This window comes from Danio rerio, chromosome 2 (assembly GCF_049306965.1).
Source record: "Danio rerio strain Tuebingen ecotype United States chromosome 2, GRCz12tu, whole genome shotgun sequence".
NCBI classification, from domain to species: domain Eukaryota; kingdom Metazoa; phylum Chordata; class Actinopteri; order Cypriniformes; family Danionidae; genus Danio; species Danio rerio.
Genome location: NC_133177.1, coordinates 19,405,451 through 19,428,218, shown reverse-complemented (window position 1 = coordinate 19,428,218; position 22,768 = coordinate 19,405,451). Strand labels below are relative to the sequence as shown.

The 22,768-nt window shown below is 37.3% G+C and overlaps 1 protein-coding gene across 6 annotated transcripts in view; it reads left to right on the top strand.

Moving 5' to 3' along the window:
• The first annotated feature begins 4,759 nt into the window (after nt 1–4,759).
• The window catches only part of clcn2a (chloride channel, voltage-sensitive 2a), a 165,623-nt gene continuing 147,614 nt past the window's right edge, over nt 4,760–22,768 (top strand). For 3 of the 6 annotated variants that reach the window (XM_073911113.1, XM_021478550.3, XM_068222711.2), the window contains exon 1: nt 4,760–5,229. Coding sequence is in view for 3 of the 6 variants with exons in the window: in XM_073911105.1 (XP_073767206.1) it covers nt 9,635–9,685 (51 nt within the window). In the remaining 3 variants the exon portion in view is untranslated. Of the gene's footprint in view, nt 5,230–9,401; nt 9,686–22,768 lie in introns of those variants that run through there. The other 3 variants (XM_073911105.1, XM_073911094.1, NM_001328709.1) reach the window with 2 other exon arrangements.

The window sequence follows — 22,768 nt, the reverse complement described above, 5'->3', positions numbered from 1 at the left end:
AATATAATTTGTACAATTCTATTTTTCAAGTAAAGAAGATTTAATTTATTAAGACAGTTGCATGTACAGTACTTAAGGAATAAAATGTATTGTGAAATTAGTTCATGGCAAAATTCAGAGAAACCGAGTAAAGAGTTCAGATGTAAAAAACATCTATGTGTCATCTGAATTTTTACTCTAAAATGAGCATTTCCCTAGCCTCCTTTGCTTCTGTTTAGCTATTTCATTTTAAATACGTTTACACTATAAACAAAATGATTACTGCCTTACTTTTTAGTTGAATTAAATGATCTTTCTAGTCGTCTCAACTTACATCTCAACTTTTTTAGTTGAATTAATTGGTCTTTCTAGTCATCTCAGCTTACAAACTGACTAAAATATTAAGTTAAACTTTTTATAACTTAAAAAAATGTAAGAAAATTTAAGAAAACCAATGGAGTTGTAAGTTAAAGTAACATAAAAGCTTTGTTGTGATGGCTTTTTGTAATTTTTTTACAGTATACTTTTGCATTTCTTTTAAAGGAACTTATTCTTTACCATAAAACTAAAAGTATTAAACCTACACATAAGCCTGAGAAAAAGTGCTTGCTCATTTTAGAAGAAATTTTAAATTTAATTTATTATATACTGAATTGTAATTCAGATATTTTGCATAATAACTCAATTTTACAACTAAAGGTTAGATTGTCATGCTTAAGAAACTATGAAATGTTTTACAAACGTCTGCAAATTATAAATTATAAATTATTTCATTAATGTCATTAATTTGAAAGATTTTGTGTTTTGTTACAAATGTTATTTGACCAATTTTACATTTCCAGGTTTCTCATTAGCGGAAGGTGTTATAGTTGGGTAAACTTAAAACCCAGTAAATGAGAAAATACAACAAATAATTGTATACAATCCTATTTGCTGAAATAATAAAAGAAAAACTTCATAATAATGTTATCAAGACTTTCAGAAAAAATACAAATTACATTTGTTGCATGCAAATTTTTGTAATTTTGTAATTTTTGCTGCAAAAATGACATAATATATTCATAAATGCATATAAATGTTCATACGGTTTTTAAAAATCTAAATATTAAAAACTTTCAAGGATTTAGGATTATGATGACCAATAAACGTCTTGTGAAATGGGTCCTAGAATTTAAGTGTTATTTCTTTCTTTTTTTTTTTTAATTAAAAGGTCTTGTGGCTAAGTGTTTTCTCCCGTGTTTACATGGGTTTCCTCTGGGTGCTCCAATTTCCCTCAAAGTCCAAAAACATGTGCTATAGGTTATGGATAAACTGAATATGGCCATAATGTGTGAATGGGAGAGTGTGTGTGTGTGTGTGTGTGTTTACCAGCACTAAGCTTTGTACTAAAGCTGTAAGAGCTATAATGTAAAACAATTGCCAGAGAATTTAGGTTGGAGATTCATTTCGCTGTGGTGACCCCAGAAAAAGCAGGTAATAAGCAGGAAAAAAAAAGCGAGAGTAAAAGCTCTTATCTGACTTAAGGCCCTATCATACACCCGATGCAATAAGATACAAGAAATGTATGGCGTGATTTGTAGCTGTTTTTAGACCAATGCAATCCTAATTTTCACATTTTGCAATACGTTGTTTAAGTAGCAAAGCCATTTGCGCCACTTTGTGGACTCATGGGTGGGTATGTTGGTCTATAAAGGAGGTGCGTTAAGGTGTATTGTTGGCATGTTTCTATTTTGAGGAACTGAAATAGCATGCGCCATTGACCAACTAATAACTGTTCTAAAGTCCAGCGCAGAGTGCTACAGGATGTACAGCAATACACAAATATCTTTACATATGAAAAAAAGGGTTAAGGATTAAAATGTTGCAAAAAATATTTGAATATTTGTATTATTAATTTAATATATTTAATATTAATAATTTGAATTAATTATTTCTATATAAATATAACAACCACTACCTTCATGTCTTTGTGTCTGTTTTTTGTTCCAGTTTATTTATGACAATTTGCATTTGCTCTTGATGCTTTTGCAGCATGCGCTTTAGACTTTGTGCATAGATGGTTCAAATAGAGCCCTTAGATTAAAAAAAATTAAGAGTTAAACTTCTATTGAGACTTGTTTGCATTTTTAGTGTTAAATCAAATTAAAAATCATTATTGAGAAATTAGCTGAGACAAAATTATTAGAAAAACTGTTTAAATACAATTTTAATGATGTAACAGTAATTAGTAGCTAATTATTAGCAAATATGTTATGAGTCCTCCTATTTGGATGGCGACACAATGATATGAACGTGTTCAAAGGTATCCCTGAAGTTTGAAGCACTGAGGGCTAAAAGAAAGCAAATGCGTGTATGAATCAGCAGTGTGCTCAGACAGCCTACTTTCATGACCAGCCTGCTGGTGTCTCTGTCCCTTTGCGAATTATCATAAATGTTTGTTTTATTCAGCTCCAACTTCTCTTTGCCAGATAAACACACAGACACACACCACTAAAGACAAGCTCTTAATAATTTAATTTCACATTTTCGGTTTTAGCACAACACCTGTCACTTGTATAGGCAGGTATATATTTCCTAGCAGCATACCTGTTGTCTTTGGATTTGGCAGATTGTTGTAAACATGAGGAGATCACAGTGCATTCACTGTTTATTTGAGGCACTGAGTCGGAATGGTGATAGTTATTTTTAAATACAGGAGTGTGTTTGTTCTGAACATTAGCGCGCACTGAAATTAGAAGATCTCACCACTCTCTCTTTCTCAGTGGAGAAACAATCTTCCGCTCAGTCACCCTGCAGCAACCCACAAGTCACAGCTGTGAAAATCAGGATAGGGCAAAAAGCCTTGTGTGCAAGCCTTAGAGTCGCTGTGATCACGACAAGGTCTAAATGCTTTCAGTAATGATTACAACATCGCAGATACACAGAGAACATGTACCATGGTAAAGCAGCTTCCCCTTTTTGATATAGAAAAAAAGAGAAAAGAGAAGGTGAATTTGATGGATGGACGTATGGATGGATGGATGAATGGATGGATAATTGTGGTATAAGAGTTAGGTGGATGATAACTTGTGTCTAAGCAGGTCCAAGATGGTCAATGTTTGATTAATGAGCAGGTTCCAAAAACCAACAGCAAGCCTTAATGACCACCTGCCTTCTCATTTGGTCTGCAATCATCTACCTGCTTGTGCCATCGAACAATTATAATGACAATCTTAGACTTACTAGAAGTCAGCCACCAAATTAACAGACAGACAGACAGACATAGATAATTGATAGATAGATAGATAGATAGATAGATAGATAGATAGATAGATAGATAGATAGATAGATAGATAGATAGATAGATAGATAGATAGATAGATAGATAGATAGATAGATACATGGATGGATGGATGGATGGATGGATGGATGGATGGATGGATGGATGGATGGATGGATGGATGGATGGATGGACATTAATTATGCAGTGGTGGATAACAGACAGATTCTTAGAAAATGAAAGAAAGAAAGAAAGAAAGAAAGGAAAGAAAAAAAGATAAAAGAGAAGATGGTGAAGGGATGAATGATGGATGGATAGATGGATGGATGGATGGATGCATGGATGGATGGACATAACAAAGTGAAAAAAACAATGGTAGAAAATTGTTGGACAAACATACAAATATGAATAGATGAATGGACAGAAAAAAAGAGAAAAGAGAAGGAGAAGGTGGATAGACAGACAGACAGACAGACGGATGATGGATGAATGGATGGATGGATGGATGGATGGACATTAATTTTGCAGTGGTGGATAACAGACAAATAGATGCTTAGAAAATAAAAGAAAGAAAGGAAGGAAAAAAGAGAAAAGAGAAGACGTTGAAGAGATGGATGGATGGATGGATGGATGGATGTGGATGGATGGATGGATGGATGGATGGATGGATGGATGGATGGATGGATGGATGGATGGATGGATGGACGGACAGAACAAAGAGAAAGAAACAAATGGATGCTTAGAAAATTGCTGGACAGACATGAATAGATAAATGGACAGAAAAAAAGAGAAAATAGAAGGTGGATAGATAGATAGATAGATAGATAGATAGATAGATAGATAGATAGATAGATAGATAGATAGATAGATAGATAGATAGATAGATAGATAGATAGATAGATAGATAGATAGATAGATAGATAGATAGATAGATAGACGGAAGGACGGACGGACAGATAGATATATAGACAGACATTAATTATCCAGTGGTAAATGGAACAAACCATGGAGGGATCGGTGGTAAAGAGATGCATGAATAGATATATGGATGAATGAACAAAACAAAGTGTAAGACAGTCAGATGGATATTTGGAAAATGGATGGACAGACAAATATGAATAGATCGATAGGCAGAAGAAAGAGAAAAGAGAAGACAGACAGACAGACAGACAGACAGACAGACAGACAGACAGACAGACAGACAGACAGACAGATAGATAGATAGATAGATAGATAGATAGATAGATAGATAGATAGATAGATAGATAGATAGATAGATAGATAGATAGATAGATAGATAGATAGATAGATAGATAGATAGATAGATAGATAGATAGATAGATAGTGGACTACTGAATACTGAAAACTACAGAATGAATAAAAGCATTCACTTTAAAACTGTCAACATGTCATCAGCATAACGCGCTAAGGAAGACGAATGCGCCATAGCGTGGCATCGATGACGAGCAATAGGAACAGAAGTGAAGTCAAGCCGCTCTCACTAAACCAGTGACGGAACCCGCATTGCATCACAGAATCAATTCCTGGCCAGTGCACGCGCCCCAGGCTCTGCCGGCTTAATTACTCCTTTACCTATCAGCGCGTGCAGTGCACACTAATCCGGACAGTTTAGGTGATGCATTAACACCTTCAAGTGTGTGTTAAGGAAGGCGCTCGGCTTTTTTCCCTCTTCTTTTTTTGACTTTAGTTTCCAGGCTGAGGCGAATTTAAAGACGAGCGAGAGGCACCAGCAACAGGGCACTGGCATTTTACCGGCGAGGACAATTACACAGAAAGTATCTCGATCGTCTAGACGAACAATTGGGAAACCAAACACCACTGACGTCATTACTCGATTGTGATTGCGTTACTCTAATTGTGTGGGGATTTCTGACATTTTTTGCGTCATTAAATGGAGCGGCGTAGGTGACGTTTGGACTGTTGCGTTCAAGAGGAGCTCTTATCAAGACTAAAAGCCGGCGCGGAAAAATGTAAGTAGCCGCCAAAGACGAAATAGCAACCTGTTAAGCTGTCCAATATTGCTGCTGATAAACTGCGCTGTTAAAGAGCTTCAGAAGTCAGCCAACTGCCGTCAGAGCAATCCGATCGCCTCTTTAAAGCTTTTTTTGCGTGCCTTTCTTATTCTGAGGGGCATTTAATCGACTTGGTTTTCATGTGGGGCTCAAGGGCACAGTGTTATTCGTGCAGGGAGTTGAACATGTACGCCTGATTCTTGTCTAGATTGTCTAATGAGGACAAATAGGCACAATGTTGTCAGACCGGCTGAGTGTAAGATGATATCCATGTCAAGATATCCTGTGGATTCAGTCATTTATAAATGTAGATCCAATGTCCCTTCAAGGTCCTTTCTTGGCGTTTGAGTAACCTGAAGCGCAAAAAAAAAAAAAAAAAATATATATATATATATATATATATATATATATATATATATATATATATATATATATATATATATATATATATTGATATTTTCATTCACACAATTCAAAACAGAATTAGATAACTCCATCTTAAATGATCAATTCTGTTGAATTTGGAAATGTAGGAGTTTACTGCATTCATAAGAGGGCAAAATCACATAAGTTGGAGAGAAACTTTATCTTCTGATTGATTTGCTAAATGTGGTGCTCAGTTGCTGCCAAGTCAATTTACTTTAAATTTACTTTGAAAAAAGGTTATAATGTGTATATATTGTAAAAATAACAGCTGTGTTCATTGGAACTTTGCTATAAAATATAATGATGGCGCATTAAGGACCATATTTAAATAATATTTGTGACCCTGGACCACAAAACCCAGTCTTTTATATATTCGACATTTACTTTATACCAAAAATCATTAGAATATATGCAAAGATCATCTTTCACAATGACATTTTGTAAATGTCCTACTATAAATATATCCAAACATATTTTTGAATAGTATTGTGCACTGCTAAGAACTTAATTTGGACAACTTTGATATTTTCACTTACATTTTTTAGATGTTTTAGAATTTGAATAGTTGTATCTCAGCTAAATATTGTCCTATCTTAACCACATACAGTTGAAATCAGAATTATTAGTACTCCCCCACCCCCCACCCCTATTTTATAAAATATATTTCCCAAATTATGTTTAACCAAGCATAGAAATTTTCACATTATGTCCGAAAATATTTTTTCTTCTGGAGAAAGTCTTATTTATTTATTTATTTATATTTATTTTTATTATTATTTTTATTTTATTTATTATTTGCTAAAATGAAAGCAGTTTTTAATTAAAAAAAAAAAATTTATAGTCAATATAATTAGCCCCTTTAAGCTATTTTTTTCAATAGTCCACTGAACAAACAATCGTTATACAACAACTTGCCTAATTACCCTATCCTGCCTATTTAACCTAATTAACCTAGTTAAGCCTTTAAATGTCACTTTAAGTGTCTTTAAAAATATCTAGTCAAATATTATTTACAGTCATCATGGCAAAGATTAAATAAATCAGACATTAGAAATGAGTTATTAAAACTATTATGTTTAGAAATGTGTTGAAAAAAAATCTCTCTGTTAAAAAGAAATTGTGGGAAAACAAACGGGGGCTAACAATTCAGGGGGGTTAATAATTCTGACTTCTACGTCAATGGAAAGCTGATTTATTCAGATCACTTTTAAATCTATTTTTTTTACAAAATAGAAATTTAAGGTTTTGTGGGTAGTAATTCTTAAATGCCATAAAATGATTACTATTAACCGATTTGAGCTCTTAGATCTTGTCTGTTGCAGTAAACTGTCATGATTAACTACAGATGGTACACTAGAAGGCCACACGATGACTTAAAGTTCAGCAACATTGGCCTCTCCAGCAACAGTGACTAATAATAAGTTGAAGGCAGAGCAGTATTGCCCACACAACAGAAAACACCATCAGGGCAGCATGACACTGTAGTGCAGTAAACATTACAAGACTGGTAGTTAAATCACCCCCTTGCTTATAACTAAAAACAAAAATGGGAGGAAAAAAAATTTGATAAAAGAAATCTCAACAAATTCCAAACTATTTTAATTACAGTAAATAACAAAATAAAAAATAATAAAAAACTATATTAATTATATTCTGTGTGAAAGATTAATAAAATAATGTATCAACAATATTTTACAGTAAAAACAACTTACATTATTTTTATTTTAATATAGTGTTATTTTATTTCATTTTCAAAAGCTTTTTAATTAATTAATATTAATAACGAGTTAAAAAAACGTTTATCATTCTTTCTTTTTTGTTTAAATGACTGAAAAGCAATGTAGTTTCCTTGCATGTTAAACTGTATGTTCAAACTGATAGGATTTTAAATGAGCCACTTTTGTTGCAGCCAGACCGGTATTGACCAGAAAACAGCCACATGCTATTTTGATCAATGCACACTGGGTTTTATTCCCTATCTGGGATGATAATGTATTTGCATGTAATCTAACATCGACCCTTGTTTCACACCCCCACTACGGATCAGCCTCTTATTTTCTCACCCAGACCCATATTTAAATTGTCAATGAACAAGATGTTCTGTTGAGCTCTTCCACACTTCATTAAAAGAACATTACAGAAAGTTTTGTGAAGGATGCACTGAACTGGGTCAGTGTGTTAGTGCTGAGGGCGTTGGAACACCCAGTTCAAAGAATTTGCATCAAGTGCTCACCTGTCCAATACATCTTCGTGTGATGTGTGTAATGTTGAGCATGAACATAAGTTATGTTATTTGATGTATAAAGACATAAAGAAAGAAGGTATTTTGTGTATTTCTATGTATTAAAACTATATAGTTCATCCAAAAATATATAATTTCTAGACCTATAATTTTTCTGTAGAAGGTATTTTGAAGAACACTGTGGTTTAAATAACGCTGTACTACTTCAATTTTTATTCACCGTATTTACATGTTTAGTTTCAAAATCCAATTTTTTACATCTTTTCTTTTGTGATTCACTGAGAAAGAGGAAATTGTACTGGTTTTAAATACACGAGCCATCCTTTTGTGGAGAAGTGGCTTATGTCTGTGAAGAGCTGTTAACTAGTGATCCAGATTACTAGATATGACAGTGTACTTTGCAGTAATCTTTTTGGGGACAGACAACTGGACACACAAAGACATGACATTTCTATCAGTATAAAAGCAGAGACAGGGTTTTTGAGTTAGGTCTGTATGCATGAGTATGCACAGAGGAGAGAGAGAGAGAGAGAGAGAGAGAGAGAGAGAGAGCATGAACATGTATACACAAAAACACTGCAGTATTGCGAGAAAACTGTCAGAATTCACAGTGATACATTCATTTTTCATCCCAGCCTGTGGCCCTGCTGTTCCCTGAGCTGGCAATGGACCTGTTACTGAGCCCAAATGCAGCCTACCAGTTTCTATCCCTGTAGGGAAATCTGTTTAACAACCTATTGGTTTCTTTCTGTCTCTCCAAGGAATTCTGTCTTTCATCTCTTGCTTGTGGACTGGGCTTGAAATGCAGCCTTCCAGCTTGTGACTATATTTAGTATCTACTGTAATCAAGTGATATTAATCAACAGTGTGATCAACTGGTCACTGGTTCTCCGCAGGTTTCTGAAGTGAGAATGTTCTGTGTCGATACAGATCAGTTTGTATGTGTTAATAGAAAGGTCAACAGATGCATGGTGAAAGTAAAGGTACGAAAAATAAGGGTTTGGTTGATGCTGTTTTTCTCCACAATGTTAAATATAAAGGTTTTAATTATGTCCAACCTTTGTATACCTAAAAACACATGTCCCACTGGAGGGATTTTGCAATACTGTCATAGAAGAACCGATTTTCGTTCCCAAAGGAACCTTTCAGGGAACACTTCTTAAAGAATCATTTTTTCAGTTGGTTAAATTAAAAAATAATCAAGCTTAATCAGTAGCAATTTGGCATATTGTTTCATTAAAAAACAACACAATTTGTACTGAAACTAAGATACATGTACCTACGTTGTTACGGTTCATTTAATCCTTGTAATAACAGCAGATTGGTGGAGTATGCAATCTACCCGTTAAGTGCCTTAGTTCACGTAGTGCAAAACAGCGATTACTCACACAGCAGCAGAAATATCTATTGATTTTTAACAATCTAGTCAACAGGTATGAAGTGTAGTAACCCCTGTCTTCCCACACAACGCGGGTTGTCAGCGCGTTATGGCATACATTACAGCGCGCGCGCGCAGGAAGAGGGAATAGTTCATTCGACAGCTGGATGAGCTGCTGGGCTGTTTTCTGCGGAGAAGGACCTGTTACTCAGTTCATGCTGCTTGTTGAATTTCGTCCCGGTGATGCAGAGGTGATCTTGTGGAGTCTGGGAATATAGTATCGCGTTTAAAAATTAATTCCCGCTGCATTCAAGGTTATGGCGCGTGACCGAGCGCCCCAGCGCGTGCTTCAGTACCAGCAAACTCTGGTGAGTATTTGTTGGTCAACGTGATTCATTTGTATTGCAAAATGAGTTTTTTGTTGTTGTTTTATTTGCAGATGTGCTAAAGGTAGGATTGAATCAGTGTAAATCTGTGGTAAATTTATTTTAATTATAATTTCAATCATATTTTAAATTATAAGTAAAATGGGAAGAACATAATATGCCTAAGTAGGTAGTGTCAAATATGTATAGAGCTTGCCATTTGTTACAAACTATTTCTGCTTCCAGATAATTAAGTCATTGTCTGTTGGTATAACATTTGAATAACCTTAGAAGCATAATAATGGCATCATTTGCATTATAAGTTTCCACGTTTGAAATTTAAGGACATCATCAAAGTCCCCCTTCATCCCTGCTTCATCCTTCCAGTGCCCCTCCTACTCCTACTCCTGCACTTGTGGACTAAATGTAGATCCACTCTGAATATTAATTGACTCATGCACCAGTTTTCCCCCATTTCTGTCACATGGTGATTGACAGCTGTACCCTGGAGCACATGACAGGGATATCTCTATATTCAGAGAGATGTGAAGAGAAGCTGAACCAGAGAAGGACATGTTCAAACGGTCGGAACAGGGTACAGTCTCCAAAATCCCCTGCTACACCCCTCCTACTAAAATCCATCTACTTGAGCAAGTTTTTTGCACTGTTATGACAAATGTGTTTGCATAATGAAGGTAGGCGTGAAGTGGCCGCACTCAGATCCATGTGTTGCATTAGTATCTTGTCTTTTTGAGTTCAGGCTATTTCTGAGCAGCCTTTCTCCCTGCAGGGCCAGACGATGTGTTCCACAGCATCCATGTGTGTGTGATGAATGAAACTGGGACATATTTTTCTGGCCCTGCTTTTCGCATTATCGGCCAGAGGATCAATACAGCCCTATACAAAATGGTGGCTGGAGACACACGGTTTTATTCTCTCTCTCAACACCTTTGCCTTTGACCAGGGCTTGGGCCTTTCTCTGATTGATGTCTTTATCATTTACTGTCCTCACGACGTGCTTCTCTGCGCTGCCAGACACGAGTCTGTCTGGACAAATTTGGCCGAAGGAGGATTAGTCTGTGATGTGTGCTTTTCCATGCCATGTTTGTGTTTCTTTCAGAGTATGCACAAGCTCAATTTCTATTTAATTGCGCTTTATTGTTTTTCTCCAGGCATTTCGCCATGCTTATGCTATTGTGACTCACATTATCTGAGTGTAAATGCCCAATGTGGCAGTCCATTTTAAGAAATCTGGCCTTGCTCATTGATTTGTCCTTGCACTGAAACTCATTTCGCTGACGATATTATCTTCTCAAAGACCCTTTTAAATGGTCCTGCAGGTAAAGGCATCACAAGTGCAGTCAATCTGCTCTTTAGTGGCCTTTTGCACAGTGCTTTGTGGTTCTCATTCGCACATACCCACACTATTTTTCATTTTTTTTCACTCTGTGCTGAGAATCTGTTTCTCTCAAAACCTCATTTGCACTGGCAGGACCTTTGGAAGATTTCACAGTATTGTTTAAAAGAATGGAAAGAACCGTGAAACTCGCATTTCTCCTTCCTCAGGAGAGCAGGTCAGATGTGTTTCCTTCAATCTCTCAGCAAAAATAGCACGCCTGGGGACACTTTTCTCCCAGCTTTAGCTCACATCACTCCTCTGTGTCACTGTGCCCCAACTGCATGGACCGATGGAGAGCCTCTGCTATCACTCTGTCTGATCATTGGCAGCTTTCAATTCATCAGAGATCCGTCCAGCATTTCTAGCTGAAATGCTGCAGCTCTGGCAGGGGTTCACGTATGAGAACTGGATAAGAGCTGTGTAGTGATTACAGACAGGTGTCAGATTGGAGGCAGGCAATGGCGGACGGCAGGTGCATGAGATTTCCATGGAAAATCAGATACGAGTGGCTGTTTACTTGTGTTAGGGGATGGATTGATGGGTCTGCATGATGAAAGATGGGTTGAGTAAAATTGGGATTGAGTATGCTGGTGGAGTTGGTTGAGTCAGAAAAGACATTAGTCAGGACTCCACGAGAAGTGGCAATTAAAGGAAGAGTGCATACAAAAATGACAAGTGATGACAAACGCATTTTGTCATTGTTTATCCACCCTCATGTCATTCCTCATTATTTGTTTTCTCCAGTGAAACACTAACTGAGATTGTTCAACAATGCAAGAAAGTGATTGGTGACTTGCCAAATGGATAAAATGGACATAAAGCATATAAATTTGAAGTAATTTTGATATACTATTATATAGTGGCACGGTGGCTCTGTGGTTAGTAATGTCAACTCACAGCAAGAAGGTCACTGGTTCGAGTCCCAGCTGGGCCAGTTGGCATTTCTGTGTGGAGTTTGTATTAGGGTTGGGTATTGTTTGGGGTTATTTCGATACCGGTGCTAAATCGATACTTTTAAAATGGTACCACTGCCAAAAAGGTGCCTGAACTGGTACTTTTGAGCCACAAATTTATGGTGGATGACTCTAGAAAAATCTTTTATTTGACAAAACCTTTGAAAAAATAATTTAAATAGAACAATATAATCAAAGTTTAAAGTAAACATCAATTTATATTTTTATTATTTTCTTCATTCATTCATTTTCTTTTTAGCTTAGTCCCATTATTAATCTGGGTTCGCCACAGCGGAATGAACCGCCAACTTAATCCAGCATATGTTTTACGCAGCGCATGACCTTCCAGCTGCAACCCATCTCTGGGAAACATTCATGCGCACTCATTCACACACATACACTACGGACAATTTTAGCCAACCCAGTTTACCTGTACAACATATCTTTGGACTGTGGGGAAACCAAAGCACCCGGAGGAAACCCATGCAAACGCGGGGAGAAAATGCAGGGTCCTATCATACACCCGGCGCAGTGTGGCGCAAGGCGTGGCGCAATAGTCTTTTGGTAGTTTCAGCTTGGCGCAAGAGTCGTTTTGAGGCGTTGCGCTACGCTGTTTAAATAGCAAATGCATTTGCGCTCATTTTTGCGCCCATAGGCGTTCTGGTCTAAAAAGGAAGGCGTTCTGAGGCGGACCGCTGGCGCGTTGCTATTTTTAGAAACTATAATAGATTTTTCATTAGACCAAAACTAACCCGGTCTAAACTCCGGCGCAGAGTTGCACCTCGCTTACGCACTGCTTAATACGCACAAGAGAGCAATAGGCAAATATCTTTACATATGAAAAAATTTTAATATTAAGGATATATATATAGGATATAATAAGAATAGATATAGAATATAAATATAAAGGATTAAAATATTACAAAACATTATTTTCTAGCCTACATAAATATGAAATCACTGCTTTCATGTCTTTTTCATCTCGGGAGGCTTTTTCAGTTCAACAATTTGCTTTTGTATAATGTTATTATTATTAGCAGTATTATTTATAAAATCCATATTTATATTTTTTATTAAAAACAAGCTGAGATTTGCCCACCTGTCAGGTTTTAGACCATATAGGGCACAGCATGTGTTTTAGGATATAACTCAGGTTTTTGAGCACATTTTGTTATTATTATTTATTTATTTGTTTGCTGGAAATTAGAACTGAATTTAGAAATAGTCTTGAAATGAATATTTGCGCTTAACAAACAAAAGTATTTATTTATAGACTAATTGATGTCTGTGCGTAAAGGTTTCCCTATCCAAGAGCGAATGTGAAAGTAGTTCCATTATCTCTCATTCTCAAACAGTAGATGCTCTGTCTAACAGTTTTCTGATAAAAAACTGTTAACTGTTAACTGTTTGCTTGTGAAATGCAATTTTTTTCCACTTAGACTTACTTTGCATCCTGTAAATAGCGAATGCGCTCTTGGCGTGATGCAGCTGACTCTTAAAGGGAATGGGAGATGAGGCTCTAATTGGTTTATTCTCAAAACACACCTATAACTCATCAAGAAAATAAACTCAACCCTTTAAGACCATGCGCCACGGCGCAAGGCAGATTTCCCGTCCTTAAATTAGCAAAAACGCGTCCTGAAATGCCCTGAAAGCGTTTGCGCTCTGCGTTTTGGGCTCTGCACATGGACCGTCAAAATAGAGCCCGCAAACTCCACACAGAAATGCCAAGTGAGCATGAATTTAAGACTTGCATTATGAAATTACATTAGCTTACTTCTAACCTGTGGAAAGGCTGTCATCAAAATACTCAACTCCTTTTTTCTTGGGTTAGGTCTTGTGACTATGTTTACATGGTTATCAGTTATCTAATGATTTGACTTAATCTCAATAAGACAATAATATGATCAAGGTGTTTACATGAGTTGCTTTTTGAATGTTCCTTTCATAATCCCGTCCAGGGCTTTACATTAACACCCAAATGTGGGTAGATTTCAGCTTTGGCGGGTTAGACAGTTACTCCCACTAGCCACTTTGACTGGTTGAAAATAATTTTTAAATTGTGGTTTTCTTAAAAGCAGGGTAGGACTATAAGAATGATCCAGTATGCGTGCAAATGTGATCTTAGAATGGAGAAACAGCACGACTAACAAAAAAAATGCATTCGCGCAAGCAGAAAAAAAGAAGATGAATACCGAATGAGAGGGTAATCACTCGCGCAAACAGCTGATGTGATGCGCGCGACTGTTTAAAGCGCGTGCGCGCTCCTGTTTCCTTCCTTGAAGCACACGTGCCTGGAACGCAACTGTGATCGGATCTCTTTCAAATAGTCAGGCAAAAAAGTAATGCTACTGCACACACAGTCTTGCTGCTTTCAAGAGCTCCAAATTTGTCTTTTTGTAAGCAGCACCGGTTGCTTTCGTTTTGAACATTATTAATTGGCCTTAACCGTGAGATCATCCTTCCATTATCACACAGTACGTTTTTCACCTGCTTTCTTTTGCTTACAGTTATTTTTGTTTGTATGGTTTAATTATAATTTTTTTTACAAAAACATTTGCTATAGTATGAGATTAACTCTCCATGTATGTGTAGTTAACTGGTGATCTGAGAGACCTTTAGGACAGATTACTGTATTTTTGATACATGACAATAATAATTTTTAAAGTCAATTGTTTTTCATTGGTTTTTAAAAAAAAATGCTTTGTTAAATAAAAAGTATAGTATACAGCCACATTTAGCTTGTTTGACAGATTTAAAGTTTGTGGCTAAGAAATAATTTTTGTTTGGTGTGGTCAGAGATAAATTTGGTAAATCCTTAATTTTTAGTTCTGAAAAGTCATGTGAAAAAAAAACTAATTGCAGTATAACACTATGAAACCATGACCCATTTGCTCATACACGACACACAAAACGTGAAATGAATGAGGAGGCATGTGGACATAACACAAAATTTAAATCAAGTAATTTTAGCATGTCAAAGTCACACTTATGCATATAAAAAAAATTCCCAACAACAAAATTGTGGCTAGTGAAAATGCAGAGTGGCTAGTAACGTTGGAAAACTACTAGCCACCATGGCTAGTGATCAAAAAAGTTAATGTAAAGCCCTGATCCTGTCTTACATGTTATAGTACATAGATCGATTAACATCATTGCGTCACCACACTTTCCATGTTTCCTCCAGAGTTTCATATAATTTCAGGTGTTTTATTTTTAATTTTTTGACTTTAACTGCAGTTTCACTTTCATTCAGGCACATTTCATTCATGCCCCCTTGACAAACAGGTATTTAATGCGAGCATTAAGTAAGGATTGGTGTAAAAGTGTTTTTTTAATGGAATTTGATATGTCACTTTGAAGGAAAAGAAAAAACCTCCGCATTTTGCGACGCAGGTGTCTGTGGTCTTTTAAGGTGATCAAAAATCACTGTTTACATGGTAGTCTAGACTCTTAATCAGAGTATTGTCTTAATCATATTAAAATCAGGGCGTTGGTGTACGTACTCACTGGAATCGCCAGATGATGTCGCAAGCTTTCAGAGACAGTGCATTCCTCTGCCTTTAAGTTGATTCCATGAGCCCTCAAATGTCAGAATTCTCGCCTGTAAAATACACTTTTAAACGCTTAGTTTAAGCAAATTTGATGAACGCAATCATATGTGTTGATCTGAACAGAATCGCTCTCGCTCACCGAATGCGCTGTACTGCATGTTTTGTACAACAAGAACAAACGCCTGACATTGCATGTCCTTATTCCTCAAAGTTGTTTAGAATTAAAAGTTTAGAGATGGTGTGACAATGCGTATCCTATGTGTGCCATTGATGCACCCCTTAATGCTTCTTACGTCCTTGTCACAGCACCAGTGGCACCGAAATTAGGCACGAAAATTCATATGCTAATTTGGTCCGTTTCATACCGGTTACAATGGTACCGGTGCTATAATGGCTCTGGGTTACGGTACCCAACCCTAGTTTGCATGTTCTTCCCGTGTTCATGTGGGTTTCCTCCAGGTGTTCCAATTTTCCCCAAAGTCCAAAGACATGCGCTATTGGTTAATTGAGTAGGCGAAAGTGGCCGTAGTGTATGTTTGTCAATCTGAGAGTGTATGGGTGTGTCCCAGTGCTGTTAAGGCTGGGAAAGCATCAATTGTGTAAAACATATGCTGGATAAGTTGGCGCTTCATTCTGCTGTGGTGACTTCTGATAAATAAAGAGACTAAGCCGAAGGAAAATAAATGAATACTATTAAACATTGATTCCTACTACTGCAGATATGTCATGTTGGCTGCACACAACAGCAGCTTGTTTTATTAAGTATTACAAATTGTATTGGTGCAGGGAAATTTTGATTGATTTAGAAGTGATTTTTAAAAACTACTTGGAGGTAATATTTTAAGATATACACACATTCACTCTTCAAGTGAACCTTTCATTGCACATTTCAGATGACGAATCCAGTAGAGGGCGCTGTATACAGTTTTATTAATTTGAAATAAATTACTTAGGGGCCCATCACACTGAACGCGCTTGTCCGTTCTAAAAACGTGAGGCGCACCACACTGCCTTTTTGTTGACAACAAAAAAAGCAGTGCAATGCGCCTTTTAAGTCGCTTGGCAATGACTGTATTGTGGGAGAGTGTTGTTGTTGATATTGGTATAATTTTAATATAATAATATTGGGAAATTCAAGATTTCATACAAGCACCGGATACAAGTCATACAGCACCGGATACCTGAAAACAGCAACCACAAGTCTCTCCTCCATCTTCAAAAGTCTGTAGTTGTCTTGACAACACAAAAACTGCAGTCACCATTGGAGAATGAAAGACGCGAATGATGTAACACGATTTCTCCTCTCACTTTTACTTTTTTCAACTGCGAGCGCATAGGGTTCAACAACAAAAACGCGAGGCACAGCAGGCAGTTAAAATGCGAGGCTCGCAGGGTGCATAAACACTCATGGCCAATAGTAAATAATTTTTAAAAAGGCATCTCTTAAAGCAATAAACTGTGATTCGCATTTGGTGTGATCGGCCCCTAAGTCTACATTTTGTTATACGCATCAGATAAAGGTCTTTTTTTTGCACGTTAATACTAAAGCCTGGTTTATACTTCTGCGTCAAGTGACTGGCGCAACTCACGGCGCAGACAACGCGCGCAGCTGTGCATTTATATTTCTGCTCGCTGTCTCCGTTTGTCTGCATTAACACTTCCGAAACGCTAGTGGGCAGTGAGGTGTAAATGTTCCTCTGTGTCGAGTTTCTTCGCTTCTGTTTTGCTATTCTGAACACTTCCTGTATGTACAAGTGACTCAAACTCGCTCATTTTGAGGCAGGAACCGGCGGACGTGCAACAACTTTAACCATGAGGTAAACACAGAACAAAACTTTCCATCCGGAGCTCCTTCACGGGACTCCACACTTGTAAACAATCGCTCGCGCCATTCGCGCGGCTCTCGGTCCCGCCCAGACTCGTCGGCGCTAGCAAGCCGACCAATCACATCGCTTGCGATACGCGTTGTTGCGACATGTAGTTACAATTTTTGAGAGGTGCATGTCAGTGACAGGGCTATGCGTCAGCGCCGTAGCCTACGCCGGTGTTTGACGCAGAAGTATAAATCAGCCTTAAGGCTGGGCTTGTCAGATCACATAGAGAAACACTGAGCTAAACCCTTCTCCATCCCAACCACTAGTGTTTTCAAAAGCAAATGTAAGGGAAAACTGCACTGCAACCATAGAGTATCACCTTGAATTTACATTGCTTTTATCTCTATCATGGAACCATGCTTCATCAGACTTGAACCCATGAGCAACACTATAAAAAGTGAGCTACAGTGCAAACTGACCACAACAGAAAAGCAACATAGGCGCATTTTGAAATCCTAGCCCTATATACATTTCTGTTGGGGATGGGAGGACCGATTCTGAAGTATCTATATTTTCGATACTGGAAATAGATCAAAAGGATCGATCCTTAAGTAAAAGTATCAATCTTTTGTTGGGGTTTTTCTTACTGAGTGATCAGAGATTTTAGAATATCTCAAAAATTATAGCGCCACATATTATATTTATATTTACTTAAATAGGAAAACAAATGGGAACTATAATATTTTTTGGTTGTAAAACTCTAGAGCGGAGATGCGGTCATCATGACTGAACGTAGACAAAGTACAATCTGGAGTTATTTTACTCTGGAGTAATTTATTTAGTAAATAATGACGGTGCTTTGTGTGGCACTTGTCACCACAGTGGCAATACCACCAATATGACAAAGCATCTAAAAGCAAAACATCCTCAAGAGCATGATGAAATGCAGCTGAGGCATGCAGAGGATGTTATTCCAGGCTATTGACTATTGTCAAGGATTTGTTTTTGTTTTTTGTTAGGCAACTATTTGTTTTATTATATTTTACTTTTCAAAAACAAAAGATTGTGATCAGTAAAAGAAAATCAGGTTTAAAAGGAGAGTGTAAACAATCATATGTTTCATTAAATAAAACATTAAAAGTAATATTTTTTTTAATTAAACAAGGTTTGTGCAGTGTAATATTTTATTTTATGGTGCTATTTAGCCAATTATAGTTCTAATTTTAATAAATGTAAAAAGGAATCATATGTCTTGTGTTTTATTTAATAATAATAAAAATAAAATAATAATAATAAAGGTGATAAACATACAAAAAAGTCACTATAAAATATTTAATTTAAGTATTGATATTGATGATACTTGTCTTGAAATACTTGGTATCGGATCGGAAACAAAAATATTGGTATCACCCATCCCTAATGTCTGGAGATCACGAATTATGCAGCCAGAAGCTTACCAGCTTACTCTTACCAGCTAACCACTTACCTCCGTATGGATGGTTTTCCCGCTCTTACCAGTTTGTCCAGTGGCTTGCAGCATACATTGGTGGACTTGAGACGCAGATAAAAGTTGACTGCAACAATGAAGTTTGAGTCCAGCAAAGAATGGTTCCAGAAAGTGGACCAATACAAGACAAATACAAAAGCCTAAAAATTTTATAAACCAGTAAATAACAGGGTGAGTATGTGGTAAAATCTGAAAATGTGGTGAAAATCAGGCGAGGGCTTTTCTTTTTTTAGATTGCTTTGTCAGATGGGTTTAGAGAAGTGGGTGGGCGGGTCAGATGGTGCTTTTGAAAACACTATTGGTTGGGTTTAGGAAAGGACGAATGTGGGTCAGGCATTCGGTCAATCAGTTATTCAGTCAATCGACAGTCTCGACGGTCTCTGGTGGATTTACACAAGAGCAGGTGCAAATGGCACTCGCGAGAGAGATTTGAGATCTCATAAAGCATACACAGTGGTCTCTCGTGGATTTGTGAAAACAAAAATTGCAAATAAACATATCTCCTGGGACATACTTGGTGCTCTTCAGAAATGTATATAGGGCTACGCTTTCAGAGTGAGCTTGGGTTGCAGCAAAGTTGTCCATATGGAGGTAGATAGGTGAGGCAAACATATTCGATTACAAATAAGACATCATTAAGTTGTTTTGGTGTATTTATTTGATGCTGTGCATAAAACTGCAATCTAGGTGAGCTGACAAGCAACCCCCCCTTCTCATCGACGTGTACACAGCACCCTCTAATGGCAACGTATTTTAAATTTAGCAAAAATGCAGGTTGAGTCAAGAATTTCCAATGAGCCTGGCTTGCAATGACCTCTGGCATTGACCTTTCAGGTTGCACTTCAAAACTGAGAATATGCAAGAGCACATATTTTAGACAGCTTAGCTAGTGTCCTTCTTCAAGGGGAGCAGGATTTCAGCCACAGATGCGATCAAAGACTATACATGAGCAAAGGATATAAGTCCTACAGTGTGACAGCAGCCTCCACACACATCATCAGCATGGTGTGCGCTGTCGCAGACATGTGATTATGCTTTTAGCGCCGCTAGAGGATCTTTACGATTCAGTTACTAAAGCAGGGAGATGGCAATGACCTCACACATTACCCACTAACCAAAGAGATTGGGCGTGGAAGTCTTTAACAGCTTGTGGTACTGCCTGCAGTTTGGTCATGCATGCGCGCAAATTGATCAGCAGTGTTCATACGCTCCTTGATGACTGATATGCTACACAGATAAGCCATTCATCACTCACCAAGATGATTTGACTAGCCCATTTATGATTCTCTTTCCACAAATGAAGCGATGAATAACCTTAAGCAGGCAAGGCAACAGCTCTAATGACGGCCGTACCTTCCTGATTGCAAAATGGATTAAAGAAGGCAGTTTAATCTCACATCAGCTTTTAGTCGCATGATCCCCATCCAAGCTTCTAAAACGCCAGTTGGCCCCGAACTGCTGTAATTTAATATAACGCCTCAAGTAAGATATTGCACATTTCTTTAATATTCTTCATTCTGGCTCAATGTCAAACCGGCCCACACCAGGTGCAGTGGATTGCAGAGAAGTCATTTGTGTAATGGGATCAATGCTGTAATTCTTTTTTTTTTTTTTCCTCTCTGAAGGAGTGTTTTGGGGAAATTTGGAGCGGCGGTGGCTTGCTGACAGAGGTTATTACCGTGTGTCTTCTGCCTCTGTTAAATGCTAATCCAATACATCCATTGCCTTACTTTTTTCATTACATTTATTGAAGAAGGTCTGACATGGTGTAGCTGAAACTTGTGCAATATCTTGATAAGCTCGATTGTTGAGATGTGACTTGAAATGGCCTGAGTAGGGGGAAAGGAATTTGCACAAAAACGTAAGTAACAACTTATTAGTGACTACGTTTATATGGGTATCAGTGATCTAGTTATTTTCCTTAATCTAATGAGACAAAAATATGATTAAGGTGTTTAGATATATTGCTTTTTGAATGTTCCTTCTGTAATCCCGTTTCACAGGTTTAGCACATAGATCAATTAACCTCATTGCGTTATCATGCTATCCACATTTTCTTCCAGAGTTTCATGTTGTTTCGAATGTTTCATTTGTCGACTTTAACTGCAGTTTGGCACTTTTATTTTCATTCAGGAACATTTCCTGCATGCCCCCGTGACAAATGAGATGAAGGATGCGAATATGAACTGCTGGAGGAGTTTTGTTTTAATAGAATTTGATACCACACACCATATGGGGAAAAAAACTCTGTCTTTCTGTGTCTGTGGTCCTTCACTGACTCGGTAGATGCAGAGAATAGTGTCAAACAGATGTGTGTGTATTGACTATCCTGACGCAAAATACGTTGAAAATCCTATACCACGGCAATAGTTTGATTAAGGTGTTTAAATATCTGTACTGTACTTCAATAATGTGACTAAAATCAGCATACTCCACGTCTTAATTCCATTTCTGTTTAGTTTTTTTATAACTTAGTCGCATTAAGGTAATCAAAAATCACTGTTTACATGGTCGACTCTTAATCAGAGTATTGTTTTAACTGTATCGGATAATTGGTGTCCATGTAAACATACTCAATGAGACTATCTGCAAAATTAGATAGCTGAGGTGGATTAATTAAAAAGATCTTGAGGGAAGTTTCCATCTTGTTATCACATCAATCTAAAACCACTAGAAAACCCGTATTAGCACTACCATTGGTGACTGAAAAAAAAGAAAAAGGATTTGAAATATAAAAAATCACCTCTAATGTATGCATGTAGTCAAAATCCCTTTAATGCAGTGGTGTACAAACTCGGTTCTGGAGGGCCAGTGTCCTGCTGAGTTTAGCTCCAACTTGCTTCAACACAACTTCCAGGAAGTTTCTAATTAATCTAGTAAAGTTGCGATCACACAAGAGTTTAAGCATGCAAATTTCTGTTGTAGGGCGCTACAAAAAGGGGCGAGATTAAACAAGATGATTAGACATTTTAAAAAAGTAAGCGATTGATCCTTGTTTTAAATTTCTGTCCAGAAAGGTCATATATTGATCTTCGATTGGTCTCACGCAATCATGTGATGCAGGTCACCATGTTTGAGCTTTCCAACGCAGCAAACTCGTCGCACAAGTTTGCGCTTCCGGTCTGACGCATTCACATGCGTAAGAATGAAAATCTATGGGGAGAAAAGTGCAGTGTGACTGCAGCTTAAGAGCTTGATTAGCTGGTTCAGGTGTGTTTGATTAGGGGTGGAGCTAATCTCCTCAGGGTTGCGTCCGAAACCGCCTACTACTCCGTAGGTACTGCATTTAAATTTAAACATACTACTCAGAAAAGCATGTTCTTTACAGTATGAATGAGTACGTACTATATCCACCATTTTGTCATGGTCACATGACCTACCTGCGTCAGTTGCTTCACTCCCATTCATGAATTCTCTTGCAGGGCATCATGGGATAGTGCAGCGTGCATGGGATGTGCACTCCAGAATCTCGCCGGAAGTATTAAGTCATCCGGTTACTTCTCGCATACTGATTTTCGAATTCTATGAATTCGGACATACTACTCGGCTTGCATACTGATTTTAGCGTACTATGTACTATAGTATGGAAGTATTCGGTTTCAGGTGCAGCCCAGGACACTGGCCCTCCGTGACAAAGTTTGGACACCCCTGCTGTGATGCAAGTCATTTTACTCAGTGGCCATCTTTGAAACACCTCTCAGACATTCTCTTTATATGTGAAAACATCAGATTCTTCAAAAAAAAGTTATTTTAGATTTGGAATCACCAATAAAATTTAAAAACAGTCCCCTAAATTTCCTTTTATAATGTTTGAATCACATGAAGAATGATTTTTTTTAGGTTCCTTAGCACATCTTAC